Source organism: Miscanthus floridulus, chromosome 18 (assembly GCF_019320115.1).
Source record: "Miscanthus floridulus cultivar M001 chromosome 18, ASM1932011v1, whole genome shotgun sequence".
NCBI lineage: Eukaryota > Viridiplantae > Streptophyta > Magnoliopsida > Poales > Poaceae > Miscanthus > Miscanthus floridulus.
The window spans coordinates 32,139,134-32,156,361 of NC_089597.1; the positions used below are offsets into that span (position 1 = coordinate 32,139,134).

The 17,228-nt window shown below is 47.3% G+C and overlaps 1 protein-coding gene across 1 annotated transcript; it reads left to right on the forward strand.

The window, feature by feature from the left end:
• The first annotated feature begins 3,405 nt into the window (after nucleotides 1–3,405).
• On the forward strand, nucleotides 3,406–4,529 carry LOC136522887 (uncharacterized). Its single transcript, XM_066516686.1, has one exon. The coding sequence runs from the start codon at nucleotides 3,481–3,483 to the stop codon at nucleotides 4,324–4,326; it is 846 nt and encodes a 281-aa protein (XP_066372783.1). The 5' UTR covers nucleotides 3,406–3,480; the 3' UTR covers nucleotides 4,327–4,529.
• The last annotated feature ends 12,699 nt before the right edge of the window (nucleotides 4,530–17,228 follow it).

Below are 17,228 nucleotides of genomic sequence, written 5' to 3' on the forward strand. Positions count from 1 at the left end.
AAAAGATTCGTCTCGTGGATTTCGTCTAAACTGTGTAATTAGTTTTATTTTTTATTTACATTTAATGCTTCATGCATGCATCCAAAGATTCGATGTGACGGGAAATCTTGAAAAATTTAGCATTTTGGAGGGGAACTAAACAGGCCCTAAAGCTAAAAGAGATCGGGAATCTGCTACTTTCATTGGTTTATCGCCAGCAATGAAAGATGCGCCACATCCTTAACGAAAATCAGTTGAAAAATGTCGGTTTCTTGCACTTCCTCAAACATCATCATAAGAGCTACTAAGTGAAAGCCGTGGTCGTTCCACAATCAAGAAAACTGAAGTTGTGGTCAGCGCTGACGTCTCTGCTGCTCGTACAAAAACTTCGTTCCTCTCCCCGTCCCCGGTCCAGCTCAGATCGCGCGCAGATTCTGTGTCCCTTGACGGCTTGACCCACCCGACAAGAGGTAGCCCCACCCCGTTGACGAAACCGGAACCATGTCTGTTTCAGCTGTCCACATGAGGCAATCGTTCCGATCGAACCAAGGGGCAGGTTGGTTTCAGAATTCAGACCAGATGCGCTGCAACTGCAGCTGGTCGCCGGCCGATCTGATTGCAGATTTGCGTGACGGAGAGAAGAAGCTCAACATCAATGGAGTGAGCCAGCGAGGTACTGTAGCTAATAACGGGGCGACTCATTCACGGCATTGGCACCCTGGCGTCTCCCTTGTCGGTTTCCAACAGAACAGGGCCAAATGCCATCACGCACGTGGAGGAGTCCAACGTCTAGATGATATTCAAAGCAAAGGCCTTCTAGAGCGAAATTCAGCACTTGCCACGTGCGTGATTCAGCACTTGCCACGTCCTACTGTCCTAGTGCGTCTGAGCGAGCTCACCACTCTCCTTGTAGGTTGTAGCCTTGTGCCCTGCCAACTCCCGCGACCTTTGGAGTCTCATCAACGTCCTAGTGCGTCTGAGCTCTCGCTGCTCACACTTGCCACGTCATCGGCACCGTGCTTCTTGCCCGCTTCACCTTTACCTGAAAGGCGCGTAATGCCGCCGGCGCAGGTGGCCGCGCTGCCCCTGCTTCTGCCGCGGACACGCGGCGCGTCGGCGGCATGCTGACGAGGCTGGCGCCGTACCTGGCCGTCGTCTCCTTCGCCCTCCTCCGCTGCCTCGTCCTCACCACGTATGCGCCGCTCGAGAGCGGGTCCGACGGCGCCAAGTACCCATGACCATGCTCTGCTGTCTGCTCCATTGATGTCTGCGCGCCGGCGCTGCACCGCAACGGGAACCGCAAGGCGGCTGTCGATGTTCCGTGGTGGCCAGGCCACTGGCCAGTACTAGTACAAAATAGGAGTACAGTCTACAGAGGCGGGGAAAGAAAAAAAACAACCATGGAACTATGAAAACAACAAGGTGCATATTTTCAGTCCTGAATTTCAAGGACCAATCCATTGAATTTTTCTGTGTTTCGTGTCACCCAGAAGCTCCAGTACGCAAAAGGCGAGGAGGATCTTCGTGGCTCCATGTAGTCATGTACGATGTTGACATGTAGCCCACCGATTGGCCGAATTTTTTATAATTTTGTCCTTTTTTTTTGAAAGTTTCTTACAAATAGACCCCTGGCGGAAAGAATTCAAGAAATGGACCCTTAGCTCGGCGCCATTGATGCTGGCGCCGAGCTCCTGGGCACGGTCGATGACCTGTTAGGGGGCTCAGTGCTAGAGTGACTGGCGCCGAGCTCCCTGCATTTAACCCCGGCCCAACCTTCTTGCCCGAGCATTCTTCCTCTTCTTTCTCCTTTCTCTCGGGTTTTTCTCTCCCCACTTCACCCTACCTCACGAATCGTCATATTGGACCTTGAAAACCTTGATTTGATCCGTAGATCTTTGAGAGCAAGGTATCCTCGCTCCCCTCCTTGTTTTTTTCGCATTGATTCGGTATATATTAGTCGGATTTTTGAACCTAAGAATCGTCATCACTTAGGGTTTTATCGCATCCCTCAATATATGTATTATACAACCGTAGGTTAATTCCAAGGCGTGGAAAAAGCTAACAAACCTAGGCGCATGTAGTTATGTTATGGGTTCATTGTTGTGGATCAAATGAGAAACCCTAGGTTTATGGTTTAATGTTAACTGCTTTCGGTTCTTAGAAACGAAATTGGTTATATTGTAGTTATGGTTCTTATTGATATTTATTTGTGATGTTTTGATTTATGTTTGTTAAATTACATCTGTTTTGTTAGATGCAAGAAATGTTTCGGGAGGAGTTTTGGCGAAAACGGGGTTGAAAGCATCTAGGCCCCTAGTTGGATTTCGGTGATTAATGTCAATATAAGATTACTATGACTAACGTGTGTTTTGCAGAGGCAATTAAGTTAGGTCATGGTAATGGAGATCGGTTGGGCAATCGAGGTGGTCATGCCCCTACGATGAAAATCGTTTCGGTTTTCAAAGGATGGACGACAAGGTTAAGGATGACTAGTTTTAAGTGTCGATTGGAGTTGGAGAGATACTTAGAATAGTTTAGGACTTTGTTTTTCCTTTGGCTGTACTATTAAGGGGGGTATGGATGAGTAGTTTGACCTAGTGAGTCTAGTGAGTTAGCCTTTGCTTCTCCTAGTCTTCTTGTCCTAACTTTATATTAGTTCAATCATCGTCTGATCTGATCTGATCCACAACCACAACCTCGACAAATTTTTCAGCTTCTTTGATTACCGTTCGTTTATCAAAATCACCACACACAAAAACAATATATAAAGCGCAAGCAAAATATGGTACCGAACATTCTTAGGCAATGAATATTGAATCCTAATCCACACCATTTGTCCAAGTGATAGGTACTGTGCTACTTTTCGGGGGGACAGTAACATCATTGTCCTTTCGGCAGACCCATCGCCAAGATCAAAATCTCATGAAATCTTTTGAAGCCTTGCGCCTTTTTTCTTCCCTGCTTATCCGATGATGATGCGTCAAACCTGCGAAATGCAGCAGCCGTCAGTCTGTGTGAGCCAGCGAGGTACTGTAGCACGCACGATGTACAAATGACGGGGCGACTCATTCACGGCATTGGCACCCTGGCGTCCCCCTTATCGGTTTCCAACAGAACAGGGCCAAATGCCCACTTGAGAATTCAACGTCTAGATGATATTCAAAGCAAAGGCCTTCTAGAGCGAAAGCTTCCGGGCACCGTGCGTGATTCAGCACTTGCCACGTCCTACTGTCCTAGTGCGTCTGAGCGAGCTCACCACTCTGCTCGTAGGTTGTAGCCTTGTCCCTTGTGCCCTGCCAACACCCGCGACCTTTGGAGTCTCATCAACGTGTTCCAGTCGACACCATGGCGCACTCAACCTGTCAATCCCCTTTCGCCGTTTCCTATAAAGCTCTCGCTGCTCACACAGTCACGGCAGCGCGGGAAGGAAGTCGAGACTCGAGACGACAGAGGAGTGAGGAGAGGAGAGGAGAGGAGAGGGTGATCCACATCCACATCCACATGGCGGCGAGCCTCGTTCCCAGGATCATCGTCCTTGCTCTTGGCGCCGGGGCGTTGGGGTTCCCCGACGCGCTCCGCCTCCTCCTCGACATCGCGGGGCGGCGGAGCCCCCTAACCGACATCGCCATCTGCGTCTTCGCCATGGCCGTGGTCACCGCCCAGGCCCTCGGCGCTATGCTGCTGGCGCGCTTCGTCCGCAGGGCACCGCGCGCGCCGCCGCCGCGCACGGACCACTTCGCGCAGGTGACCCTGGTCGTGTCCCTCGGCGTCGCCTACCTCGTCTCCGCGTGCCTCCTCGTCGCGTCCGGAGCCGGTGCCCGAGGCCTCGGCCTGCTCTGCCTTGTTGTTGCCGACGTCGCCAGGAAGATGAAGAGCCTCGTCATCATCGCGGCCCTTGCCACCGGCGCCGCCGTCCTCCCCTGCGCCAGGCCTCTGCTCCGCGTCTTCCGCGAGGAGGGTCACTCGCAGGGGACGGCGACGGGGACGGGGATGGAGCGCTTCGCCAGCATGACCCAGGTGGCGAGCTTCACCGGGGCCGCCGCCTTCCTCCTCCTCCTCGCCGTGTCCGGTGGCCTCTACATACAACGCGGCTCCCTCGTCGGCGTGGCCGCGGTCATCGGCACCGTGCTTCTTGCCCGCTTCACCTTCACCCGAAAGGCGCGTAATGCCGCCGGCGCAGGCGGCCGCGCTGCCCCTGCTTCTGCCGCGGACACGCGGCGCGTCGGCGGCAAGCTGACGAGGCTGGCGCCGTACCTGGCCGTCGTCTCCTTCGCCCTCCTCCGCTGCCTCGTCCTCACCACGTATGCGCCGCTCGAGAGCGGGCCCGACGGCGCCAAGTACCCATGACCATGCTCTGCTGTCTGCTCGATTGATGTCTGCGCGCCGGCGCTGCCCCGCAACGGGAACCGCAAGGCGGCTGTCGATGTTCCGTGGTGGCCACTGGCCAGTACTAGTACAAAATAGGAGTACAGTCTACAAAGGTGGGGAAAGAAAAAAATTAGAGGCTTTTACACGTATGACATTAAAAAAGTTCGTAATTACACAAGCCATTAAAAAAATTGACCGCACACGAGTGCCATCGTTCTGAACTTCTTTGCTCTGCAAGCCATTCCGTCGGGGTTCTGTTCGTTTTTCACCGTTTGGGAGTCCTGACAAGTGGGTCCGATCAGTTGTACCCCTCTCATCCCTATCCTCTCTCTCTCACCCGATCTCTCTTCTCGTGAGTGCGGCCGGGGCGGAGCTCGCCCGCGCCCGCGGCGGCTGGCCGGGGCCAAGCTCGCCCGCGCGCACCCGCGACGGCCGGGGCGGAGCTCGCCTGCGCGCGCCCGTGCTCGCGGCGGCCGAGGCTAGGCTGGGCGGCCGCACGGAGCAGCGGCGCCGAGGCGGTCACCTTGAGGATGGTCGCGGCCAGAGCGGCCACCATCAGTAGCACCGCCAGAGCCGCCCACTTCGCCATGGAGCCCGGCTCATGTTCCCGTCGCTCTTGGGCGGAAGTCGAAGAGGATGAGGCTACTCGAAGCACTGCCAGATCTGTGTTCCTGGAGCTGCCGCCTCTGGCTGCGGCAGCCCACGCTGGAGCTTCAAGCGGATCCATTCCTTGTTTCTCCGGGGGGGGGGGGGGGGGGGTCGACGACTCCGACGCGCCACCTCCATCGTCGGGTTGTGGCAAGGCCGTGCGTCGGCCGCGTCGATGCCGGCGCCGCCATCCGCGTCAAGGGGGCTTCATGGCCGACGCGCGCAGGGATGTTGGGCTCCAGGCTCCCTGGCATCATCAGCTCGCGTCCATCGTTGTACACCCCCGGATGTCTGTTACGCCGGATGCAGATGGTTTCCGGCAGGCGCAGAGTAGGTGGTGTTGGCGTCACGTGGCGTCACCACGTCGCCCGGTCCTGTCCAACCTCGTCGGAAATTGCTTCAATTGCCTCGCTGGTGATCACGTGCATGCCGACTGCACTTTCCCCGCGAAGTGCTTCAACTGTTGGGATGTGGGGCACCAGGCGAGGGACTGCCCCACCCTCCTGTCGTTGGTCGCTGGGATGGCAAATGCGGCTACTCTCCACCGCGTGTGTCTGGGACTCGGCGGGGTGCTCGCCGTCTTCGGTCCTTGAATAGCCGGCTTGCGTCACCGGCGGACACGACATCGGCGCGTTCGGCTTCCACTGGGCCGGGGGCCGGGGGCGGTGGTCCTCACGTCCGGGAGGCGGCAGTGATGGCCAACGATGGCGACCATGACGCTGCTGGTGCGGGTGCTACTCTGGATCGCCCGGACTCCCACACGACGGAATAGCCTCGCCACATTCCGCGTTCCCTGCTGCGGAGGGCGCAGTAACCGCCAGCTTCGCCGAGGACGCGGGCGAGGACACCGTTGTTGGAGCTCGTCGTCGTCCCCTGTACTCCAGCTATCCAAGCAGCGGAAGATGCTTTGTCGTTGGCTCTGCTGGCGCTCGTGGTTGGCACCAGACCGGCGGTCACTCCGGCCATAGTGTTGGGGCAAGAGGATAGGACGAGAGAAGGGTATTTTGGACCTTTATACTGACCGGGCCCACATGTAACGGTGAAAAACGAACAGAACACCGACGGAATGACTTGGAGAGCAAAGAAGTTTAGAACAATGGCACTCGTGTGCGGTCAATTTTTTTAATGGCTTATGTGTAATTACAAACTTTTTTAATGGCATACATGTAAAAGCCTTAAAAAAATTAAGAACTTGCATGGCATGTGTCTATGTGAGCATGTTGGGACATCTTGGGTGGATTTCTGTTTGGCCATTCTGCTTGAACAAGCATGGAACTATGAAAACAACAAGGTGCATATTTTCAGTCCTGAATTTCAAGGACCAATCCATTGAATTTTTCTATGTTTCGTGTCACCCAGAAGCTCCAGTACGCAAAAGGCGAGGAGGATCTCCGTGGCTCCATGTAGTCATGTACGATGTAGACCTGTAGTCCACCGATTGGGGCAAACCTAACAGTCCCAAGAAGCTCTTCCCCGTCGTGTCGATTTGCAGTTTCTGATGGTTGTGTGCGGGGACTATTATTCTATGCGGGGCGATACTCTTTTGTCGATAAGGAAAGCTTTATTAATTTCAAGATCGTTACATCAAGATGATACAAAGACCTTGAAACACTTCCGGTCTCTTTATAACAAGGATACACACAGCCTTGATACTCTATCTAATCTAATCATCAATCATCCTATCAGGATTCGGGAAAGACACCTTTGCTAAGGCAAAAGGCCACTGCAGTTGCATTGCATTGGTTCATCAAAAAAAAAAAAAAAGAGCCACCAGTTCAGCACTACTCCCATAGTCAAATTCCATCCACACCTGACAGCAGCTAGTGAGTATATGAAAGCCAGTCTTTGACATCCAACTGTGCAGGCTATGGCCATCTGACAGAAAGAATCTCATGTGTAAAATTGATGGCCGTAGAGTTTTCAAAGCCTTGTTTTAATTTACTTGCGGCCTTGCCTGCTTATCCGATGAAGCGTCAAAAGGCTGGAAATAGATACAATCTCCAGTTACAGTCAGCCACTGGCGACTGGCGTGTCCGGACTGTGCCACAGCCCACAAGTGAAGCTAACGGCGGGTTCGTCGTTTCGTCTCTTCGACGACTCGCGTAGCCGATCGACGTCCTATGATTGCGAGGAAAATTGACCTGCGGCTGTGGCCGTTGGTCGTCGACGTTGCCACACCGAACCGAATTGGCGATTGCAGATAGTCAGGGGGTGTTTGGTTCGCACCTCCTAAGGCAGCTTGGGATCCAATCCCCAAGAAGAATTAATTCAAGCCTGAAATTAGTTGATCCACTTGCTGTCACTCATTTCAGGCCAAGGTTTAATTCCTCAGCAGAACCAATCCAGGAGGCTCCTATTTGTTGTTCGGTTTAGCTAGGGATCAATCCAGGGCTGCTGACAGCATGTATACATATCAAGCATTTAACTGACACATGAAAATATGATCAAGCTTGAAACAATTCAAATTACCATGCAAAGCAAACCCAACAGAAACTTCACGACCTGACAAACAAATATAAGTGCTTGCCATCAACAAAAATTAAGATCTACGACAGGGTTTCGAAGACCCAAATCCAAACCAAACATGAAGGCTGTTGAACATAAATAATAAGCTGCAAGTTCCATTTAACAATGGTATATTGGTGCCCATGGCATAAGATAAGCTCCCATTTAACCATGGTATATTGGCGCCCAACGGCCGAACTACTACTAATCTACAAGAAACAGGAAGCAACTTCACACCCGTCACTCTTCTAGTGATATACTTTTGTAACTCCCACTTGCTCCAGTAATTTAGTATCTTCACCTGCTGGTACAATTGCAAGTAAAAAGGGTATGCATTATTGGTCATTGGGCTCATGAGGTATTATACTGTATATATAGATTTTCAACTCAGATACAACTTATCACTAGCCCAACACGATAACACGATTAGATCTTGGTGAATATTGAAACTGTACAGCAAGCTCTCCCAAATCTACAACCAATTCTTTCATTTTGTATTTAATGTCTGCTCTTGACACATTATGTATCTAAGGCTTCTTTACATAAGAGAATTAGCCTACAGTATTTGTTAGTATATGTGGACAGATTCAAATTTATGGACCTAGTAAAAGGTTTACATGTCCAAATCAATCCTGAAATAATAAAAAAAAATCCATAGAACATGGGTCAAAATTGCCAACAATAAAAGCATCAATTTACTGCTAACTCCGTTTTGAACCTTGCTGTTTCATATGTGATCCATTTTGCTTTCTGTCAGCTTGGATCACAGTGGAGAGTAAAGCACAAGAGTGAGCAGACACAGGTACCTAGCAGTCATCTGGTGGTTGATATTAACCTAAGTACATCGCAAAGGTTCAGCCGGGTAATGATTTCTCCAGTGTAGCACCCTGTTTTTTTCTACCAGATAGCTAATACTACAGCAAGCTAGCAGTCCAACATCACGAGCAAGCTAGCACCTCCCTACAACAATCCAGAAACATCAGTCCAGAAGCAACAATCATAGAGAATACGGAAATGCTACAATTGACAAGAGCACAAAAACAGACACCAGAAGTGAAATACATCACGATCGTCACTAACTAGGTATTTCACTACTAGTACCCATGTTCAGAAACGAGATTATCAGTCATCAACCATCCAAGAAACAACAGCCCAGGGTTGCTTTAGAGCAAATGACGTCTCACAAAGATTAGCCAATTAGCAGGGTTCGAGCAGAATAGTGCCAAATAGACTAGTTTTAGAAGTTGGCAACTAGTAGCAGGCTCTAATCAGTAATCTGGCACCTAATAACAGCAACAAATGGGGCTTCTGTTTATAGTTAAATTTTGCAATAAAATTAATCTCTCACATGACCACAAGCATATATAGAGCACATAAAGAAATAAGCTGTCGTCAGTTGCTGTAGAGTTATCACTTAATCAAGCATAGTAAAATACATACAAGAGCCAAAGAAAAATATTGTAGATTCCAATTCCTCCTGTCTGTGACTATGAGGCCAACACAAAGAGGAGAGCAGAGAAAGGTAAGTGCAACACAGTGGTGGTGGAAGGTAGAGCTTGAGCTGCTGCCAAAAGCTATAGAGTGAACGACAATGGGTTCCTCCTCCTTCGAGCTGCAAGCCAGTGCACTCTCCCTGCTCGTCCAGCTCCTCCTCTACATCTCCTACCACCTGACGACCAAGAAGAAGAAGAAGCCCACCACCCACGGCCTCACCGCACACCCGCTCCTAGGCCACCTCCCATCGTTCCTCGAGAACCACCACTGCTTCCTCGACTGGTCCACGAACCTCATCGTCGCTAGCCGGACCTAGCGACTGATCTAGCGAGGATCAAGTGACGGATCGAGCGCAGGCAAGCAAGAAACCTAGCGCCGGGGAGAGAAGAGGGCAAGGAGGACGAGGGCGGTGCATTACCGGCGAGAAGGTGGCGGAGAGCGCAGACGTTGGATGGGAAGCGGTCGCCGTCGCCTCGTGCCGCACCGTCGCCTTGTGTCGCGTTGTCCCCTTGCGATGTGCCGCGCCGTCGTCTCCGCTCGCTTCGCGGCCTTCGCCAGATGTCCGTCTCCATTCCGGGTTCCGGATTGACCACTTCTCGTTCCGGGCCATATGTAACCGAACGCTCATTCCTGTTCCGACCTGATTTCGATCTGGGCGGAACATGCCGCGTTCCAGGCCAATAGGAACGACGCCTAAAGTTTAGATATTGGACACTAATTTAAAGTATTAAATATAGATTAATTATAAAACTAATTACACAGATTGAGATTAATTTGTGAGACGAATCTATTAAGCCTAATTAGTCCATGATTTGACAATGTGGTTCTACAATAAACATGTGCTAATGATAGATTAATTACACTTAATAGATTTATCTTGCGAATTAGTCACAACTTCTGTAATTAGTTTTATTATTAGTATCAAACACCCGATGTGATACTCGATGTGACACCTTCTAGACTTTAGTCCCTCGATCTAGGAACTATCCTGATGAAATATCACAAGCCATGAAATAGTGCACGTGACGCTCTTTGAAGTATTCAAGTCGTAATCAAAGGCCTTGAAATAAAGGGTTTTTAGGAATAGCCAAAAGGAAATCGCCACCTTTCGGATATTCTATCTTTGTCCTTTATCTTTTCTTGTCTCTCTTTGACTAAGGTACGTTTGGTTGGGAGACAAGATGGGGTGGGATGGTCCTGTCTCTGTTTCATGGGATGGGACGATACTATTTTCTATTTGGTTGCGAAGGGATGAGACGAACCCATTTTCTGTTTGGTCCGAAGACATCAAAAGCGAGATCAACCACTGACAGGTTGGGCTGATTTGTTATTTTTTTTCTTTCTTCCTTCTCTCCTTATCTCTTCCATTCGCTGCCTCATCCGCTCACGCGACCCCACACCTCATCGGCTCATGGGCCCCCGTGCCTCCGATGGCGAGCACCCTGAGCCTCCACCGCCGGTGACCTCCCTGCGCTCCTATAACCTACACCCCATGCCTCCTCTGGCCCGCCCCCACGCGTCCTTCGCCCGCACCTCCTCCATTGGAGCATGCCAGGGCCGGGCATGGTGGCGCGTAGCTTGTCGGGGCCGTGCATGACGGCGCGCGGCAAGGCCATAGGCGGTGCTCGTCGGGGCCGAGCATGCCCACACACGACAAGGCCAAGGGCGAAGGCTCACGATGAGGCCGGATATAGCTCGCATGTGTCGGTGATGGAGCCCACGCCGGCCACCCTCTCTCCTCTTCCTTATCCCTTATGTTGCGCTCTGAGCCCGCGTCCCTCCTAGGATGCCCCCGTCTATCAAAATCTAGGGGACAGGGTTGCCCCGAATCTCTGGCGAATATTCCTTTGGGGATGACTCCGCCCCTGAATGTCTCTCAACCAAACGGGGGGTGAGGTGGGATATGCCACCTGGGACGGTCCCGTCCTCGCAACCAAACGCCACCTAAAGGAACCGAGGGTGTCTGGAACACTAGTTACACTCATTGCACATATGTGAGTCCACGGTCCACCACTTGGCACCCCTTGTCCAGCTGTCCTTGTGCTCTTGTGCCAACTACCAGTGTCATCCATTTCGATTGGCTAAGAATAAGTTTAATAAGCTCAACTATAAGACAGCCAAGTCAGCAAGAGACTAGCCCAATAGACAAGCTATACAACAATCTAGTCCTTCCTCTGCTTTCGAGTTGCGCCGTCGGACGTCGGACGCACTCGTCCAAACTCCGCATATGACAGCTTCAGAAACTTCTTGAGTGCATGAACTGCCATGAGCATCACATTTATCATGATGACACCTTGCACCCCACAGATGCTAAGATATAGGAGAGTTCCCATACTTCATCTTGAATATGTGCATTTGGCATTTGAGGCCAAAATTCAAAATTCCATTCTATGCACACATTTAGGGGGAGCTCACTATATCATAGGATTCAAAATCTTATTATTTATCAATCTCTTGTAAGCTTTAATTGTGTTGTCATCAATCACCAAAAAATGAGAGATTGTAAGTGCATCTAGCCCTTTAGTGGGTTTTAGTGAATTGAATGACAATACCATTAAAGGTCTAACAAGTTTGCTAAGTGTTGAGCAAAAAATTGAGTTTATTGCATACACTTATGGATTGTGGAATAAGAAGTGTATATAGGTTCAACAAGAAGGCAAACTTCATGATATTCCACATAATGTAAAAATCAAGGCCAAAATTATGTATTGTTGTGTTGGAAGATCATATAAACAATATAGTTGAAGAGAAAGACAACAATGCAAATGTCGTTATTGAAATGGCTTCTATTTTATGGGATATCATAGTATCATAAGAAAGCAAGCATATTTGGTAAATGGTAAATGAGACATGAGTTGATAATTTTAGATTGGTCTCAATAATGGCTTGCTTATCATGAACAAGAAGAGTTTGATAGCGAATTAGCTTTGATCAAGGATTAAAGAATGAGTCAAGAATGCATAAGTGAAGAAATATCAAGGAAATGTTAAATCACAAAGGACACAACTTATATTGGATATAAGTTGGTCTCTATCTTGGTTTGCTTGTATGGATAAAGATTTAGAAAATCACTTTGCATTAATTTGATCAAGCTAGAAGTATGAAGGTATATATTGAAGTGAGAGTCAGGAGTGTCAAGCTAAAATAAAGAGGATATAATGAATCATGAATTGGCTTGACCATATTGATGTTGATTCATATATCTCAATCTATGTGAATCCAAGTAAAGCTTTATTGATCTCAACATTCATATCTAGAAGATATTCAAGCAAAGATCATAATATTGAAGAAATAGTTTTTCAATGGATGCTTAATATGATGTGACTTGAGTATGGCTTGATAAGGTGAAGATAGCAAGGAAAAGTCTTCGAGGGACTAAGCGGAGGTGAGGGGCAAATGAAGGCTTGAGGACCGAGATATCATGGCTAAGGTGAAGAAGAGAGTACTTGCATTGAGTCAAGAAACTAATCAAGCTATGAGAAGCCATATTGTGTTGAGGATCAAATTATTAGTAGAACTGACTTGAAGCCATGAGGTGAACTCATATATATGGAAATGGTTCAAGTCACATGCTCAAGGTATGTTTACTCAAAGAGAGGAGACAAAGTTGATTGCAATCCCTTATGAAGCAATTTGAGAAGAAATAGTATATGAAGACATTGAAGACTCAAGTGGTTGAAATGGTTATATTCTCTTAATCTTGAGTATAGGTATGTCGTACTATCAAGGAGGAAGCGATACGAATCATAAACAAGTCTCAAGTGCTCAAACTAACCGAACCCAAGTGCTAATATGAGAGAAAGACATTAGTACAATAGTTGCACTTGTTGATCTTGGGACTTGTTCTCTGCTGGGTTGGATAGCCCTCGAAACAAGCTTTCAGGAAAGTCCAAGATCGCTAAAAATAGAGTTCGGAGTAAAAAGTTATGGTGTTTTCCGTGAGGTGACCTGTGCTGTTTTTCAAAGCTACGGCAATGCCGTGAATTTTTACAACAGTGCCGTGGATCTGAAACTGTCATAGAAGATGGCTTTCTATGACGAATATTTCTATTTCATCATAGATCATTGGTGACGATCCTCCAAACCTTCTTATCTAGGATGAAATTAGATATCGTAAAAAAAACATCATAGAATAGCACAGGGTTTCATCACAGATCATACGCACAACTGTTCCCGCTAATCTGTGACGATTTACTTTAGAACTATGACGAATAGAACTTCGTCATTGAACCAATTACTCAACTAAGATGAACGGTTTTTGAACTGTGACGAACGCCACTTCGTCAGAAGTCTCTATACGGTCCTTTCTTCATCCGACGTGTACCTGTGGGACCCGCAATTACTCATATGTGATGAAGGTTTTTGAATTGTGACGAATGCCACTTCGTCATAAGTCTTCGAACAGATTATTGCATCTAAAGACATATTTGAGACTCAAAACAACTTTAAATAAAAATCTTTTCAACAACAAAGTTGTAGACTTTATTGAGAACTACAACTTTGGTATATACCATATCAACATCCAAGGTTGTTTAACAATTTAAAATAAAAATAAAAACAAAATATGTGAACTTAAAACAGTATTTTGAGACTCTAAATAGCTTCAAATCAAAATCTTCTTAACTACAAAGTTGTAGATTGCATGGAGAGCTATAATTTTAATATAAAGTTTATCGTCATCTGGCTTTGTATGAAAAAGTTACCAATTATTTTTTGCGTCAAAAAATTGGAAAAATAGAATCATTTTAAATATAAAGGCCTGTCGCACCCCAAAATTTTGATTTTCGATTGTCAATACAAAACACTAAGGGGCCGTTTGGATCCCTGTATTTTGGAGGAATTGAAATCTACATAATGAATTATGCTATTTGGCTTGGAATTTGATATTCCATAAGAATCCCAAGCTCATAAATAAGCCAATCTCAAATTCATAGGGTAGGAGATTGAAATGGATTCTATAGATCACTATCACTATGCTATAATTCTATTCTCTAACTTATAGCACACTCTTCAACTCACTTTCCTACAATAGAAATACAACATATAAGTATGTCCCTTGTATGCCTAAAAATAAATATACAAATATATTCCATATATAACTATATTAGCTTAATCAATCTATGCCTAATTTATAATTATTAGAATGAATTCAATTCTAAGGATCCAAACGGCCCTAAATGAATTTAAAAAATTCGTTTAAGCCAAATAGCGTTTTAATCTATTTATCAAAAACTCAATTTAAAATGCTTTGTTTGTAAAGTAAATTCTGCAAAAGCTTCAAAACCTGTCATGGGCCAAATCTCTATCAAAACCCCCTTTTCTTTCTCTTTTATTTTAGCCCGGCCAGCCCCCATTCCCCTCAAGCCGAGCCCAATCCACCCCAGTGCCTCCCCATTGGGCCTTGTCCAGCCGGCCACGCAGAAGCCCAGCTGCTCCCTCCTTTTGCCTCTTGGGCCGCCCATCTCCGCGTTGGAAGACGCCCGCCGCACCTGGGCCTTGGCCCGCTCCGCGCAGCAGCCCGCCCCGCCCCTTCGCCTCTCTCTCCCTCGCTGCCAGGTGGGTCCCGCCTGTTAGCCGGTCGTCTCCCCCCTCCGGTCGTCCCCTACCTCCGTCCGCCTGACCCGGACACCGCCGTCGCTGGGAGCTACACGACCTGGTCCCTCCTTCCCCTCTCCGTCCCGAGAGAACGGGTCCGGAGGACCCCGCGCGCCAACCGCTGCCACTCGCCTTCCCCCGGTCTCGCACGCGCCAAGTCAAGCCGTCAAGACAGCCATGGCTGGCGCGACGAAGCTTCAATCCCGCGCGGACCGAGAACGCTGCGGACCAAGCCTCCACCTTCCCGCGTCCACAGCGCCCGCGAGGATCCATCCGCGCCGCTCCGTCCCGCGTGCGCGTGCCGATTCCGGCCGCCGCCGCCATGGCCGATTCCGGCCAAAGCTCTCGATCTCCCCTTTCCGCCCACCTCGCACCCCACCGCCTACTACGTGGGCCTCGCAAGGGCACACCGCACCCGCAGCCCCACTCTTCGGCTTGAAACCGTGGTCGCAGACACCTCCCCACCGCGCGTCGGCGAGCCTCTACCCTCCCATGCCGCTGTTCACCAAGAAAATAAATAAAAAAAGAACTCGTAAAGAAAAGGCTCCACTATCGAGCTATACCAGGTTTCCTGCTCGTGACCACGAGTGCGCAAACGAGAAACACGACCACCAAAACCAGGATTCATGCAAGCTTTTGCATTTCTCGCTATATATGTAAGAGTTTACGAGCTAATGCATCTCAACCAGTTTATGAACTAGTTTTTTTTTCTTTTTAATGCGTGAATAAAATTTGAAACTAGTTTATCTCCCTCGTATAGACTCCAAATTGGATGATTCTTTTTTTAGTGTTCGTGTAAAATCATTTTCTACTATTTTTAGCACTTATAGACGAAAAAATCATTTGTTTGATAGAGATAATTCATCCTTCAAACTTCAAACTACCGTAGAATAATTGTAATAAGACCTAAGTTTGGTTATAAAATTATGCAAACTTGCATAGCAACATGTTTCTGACATATAATCTCTCCATAAAAAATCAAATGAATTTAGCAACCAGTACTATAGATTGTTCACAAATGGGAGACATCTCTCACTTAGTTCTCTGTGACTATTTGAGAGATGTATCCATCTGCGACAATGTATAGTCTCACTTTATTAAAATGATTTGAAATTTTTATGGCAAACTTATACACCCATGTTATACCATCATGCCAATTTTTGAAAATTTTAGACCAATTTATAATATTATTATATTTTTATCGGAGTCACCAAAAAACAAAAGTTCTTGTATTCTATAACAAAAACACTTGATTTTCTATCAATTATTAAGATGCGAGTTCAAATGAAACAGATATTTCTATATAAATTTTTGTATACATTTTGGATATTGTTTGATATGACTTGTAGTTCAAGTTGAAGTTATTTTCCACAACCACGCAGAAAAATCTTAAACATTAGAAAATAGTAAATCACTTCGAAAATTCCTAAAAATCGTAGTCATTGACCCCTGTGTAGTATAGTTAATGTAAAAATTGTGTAAGGGTCCATAAGACTATTTAGAAATAAGTTATGGTTGTATTCTATCCGCTGTTTGCTTAACACGTCATACTTGAGGTTTATCGGATGCCTGAGCCTGTTCCAACTCTCTATTCCTTAGGCGTTGCACCCTTTTCTTCTCCCTTCTCTTCTGACTTCTTGTCAAACCTCTTGGACATCATTGGCCTTCCTGCCAAACACATCCTTCTTCATAATCAGCCCAGCTTTGATCAACAACTCGTTTTCCAAGCCGATCATGAACACTTTCATTTTTAAGCGCCGATCCATGTTATCATGATGATACGCATCTTGAGCATGGATAGACCGGCGGTTGCCTTGAGATTGCCTAAACTCCCAATATTGTTCGCAGCACCGTGGACAGTTATTTCTGGTAGGCAATTTCAAACCTTTGTTACAGCAATGTCTGAAGAAAGGACAATTCCAATGTGATTCAGCTTGCCTTCTTTCATTCCTCTCTTTTCCTGTTGACGCTGGTATACTTGCTCTTCTAACCAACACTGATAATCCTTTTCCTCCTGCCACTGCCATTTATTCAACAGAATTCGAGATGTAACCCGTGGCTTTGTCGCCCCATCTTTTGACGTTTCTCTCTGCTCATATCAGCTCTTTTGCTTGTCGTGTTGTCTTTTAATTTCTGTGTATTCGCCAGCCGATATTTGCATCTTGAGATCGACTGTTCCAGTTTCTTTAGATCTAGCTGATGTTAGGACTTTAGTCTTTCCCTTTAATAGTCCAGCATCGACCATATTTTGATCTCCTAGGAAAGGATTATCGTCAACTTTCATCTTTCGAGGTGTATCGAACTTGAGCCTCCCTTGCTGAATAGCGCTCTATATATGCTGTTGAAAAACTCTGCATTCATTAGTAGAATGAGACATAGCGTTGTGAAACTTGTAGAACCTCTTATTTTTCAATTGGTCATGGGGCAACATAACATAATTATCGGGCCACTTGATCTATCCCTTCTCAAGCAAGAAATCAAAGAGCTTGTCTGATTTTGTGACGTCAAAGTCATAGCTCTCCTCGACTCCTCTTCCCCAAGGATTTGGCACCATTGCTGTCTTTTTGCCCTAATTCCATTCAGCCATGGCAACATCTTCTTCTTCATTGTCTTCATAGCTATCATCGACTGAATATGGA

Coding starts and splice junctions, on each gene's coding strand:
- LOC136522887 (XM_066516686.1), top strand. CDS start 3,481: ATGGCGGCGAGCCTCGTTCCCAGGATCATCGTCCTTGCTCTTGGCGCC.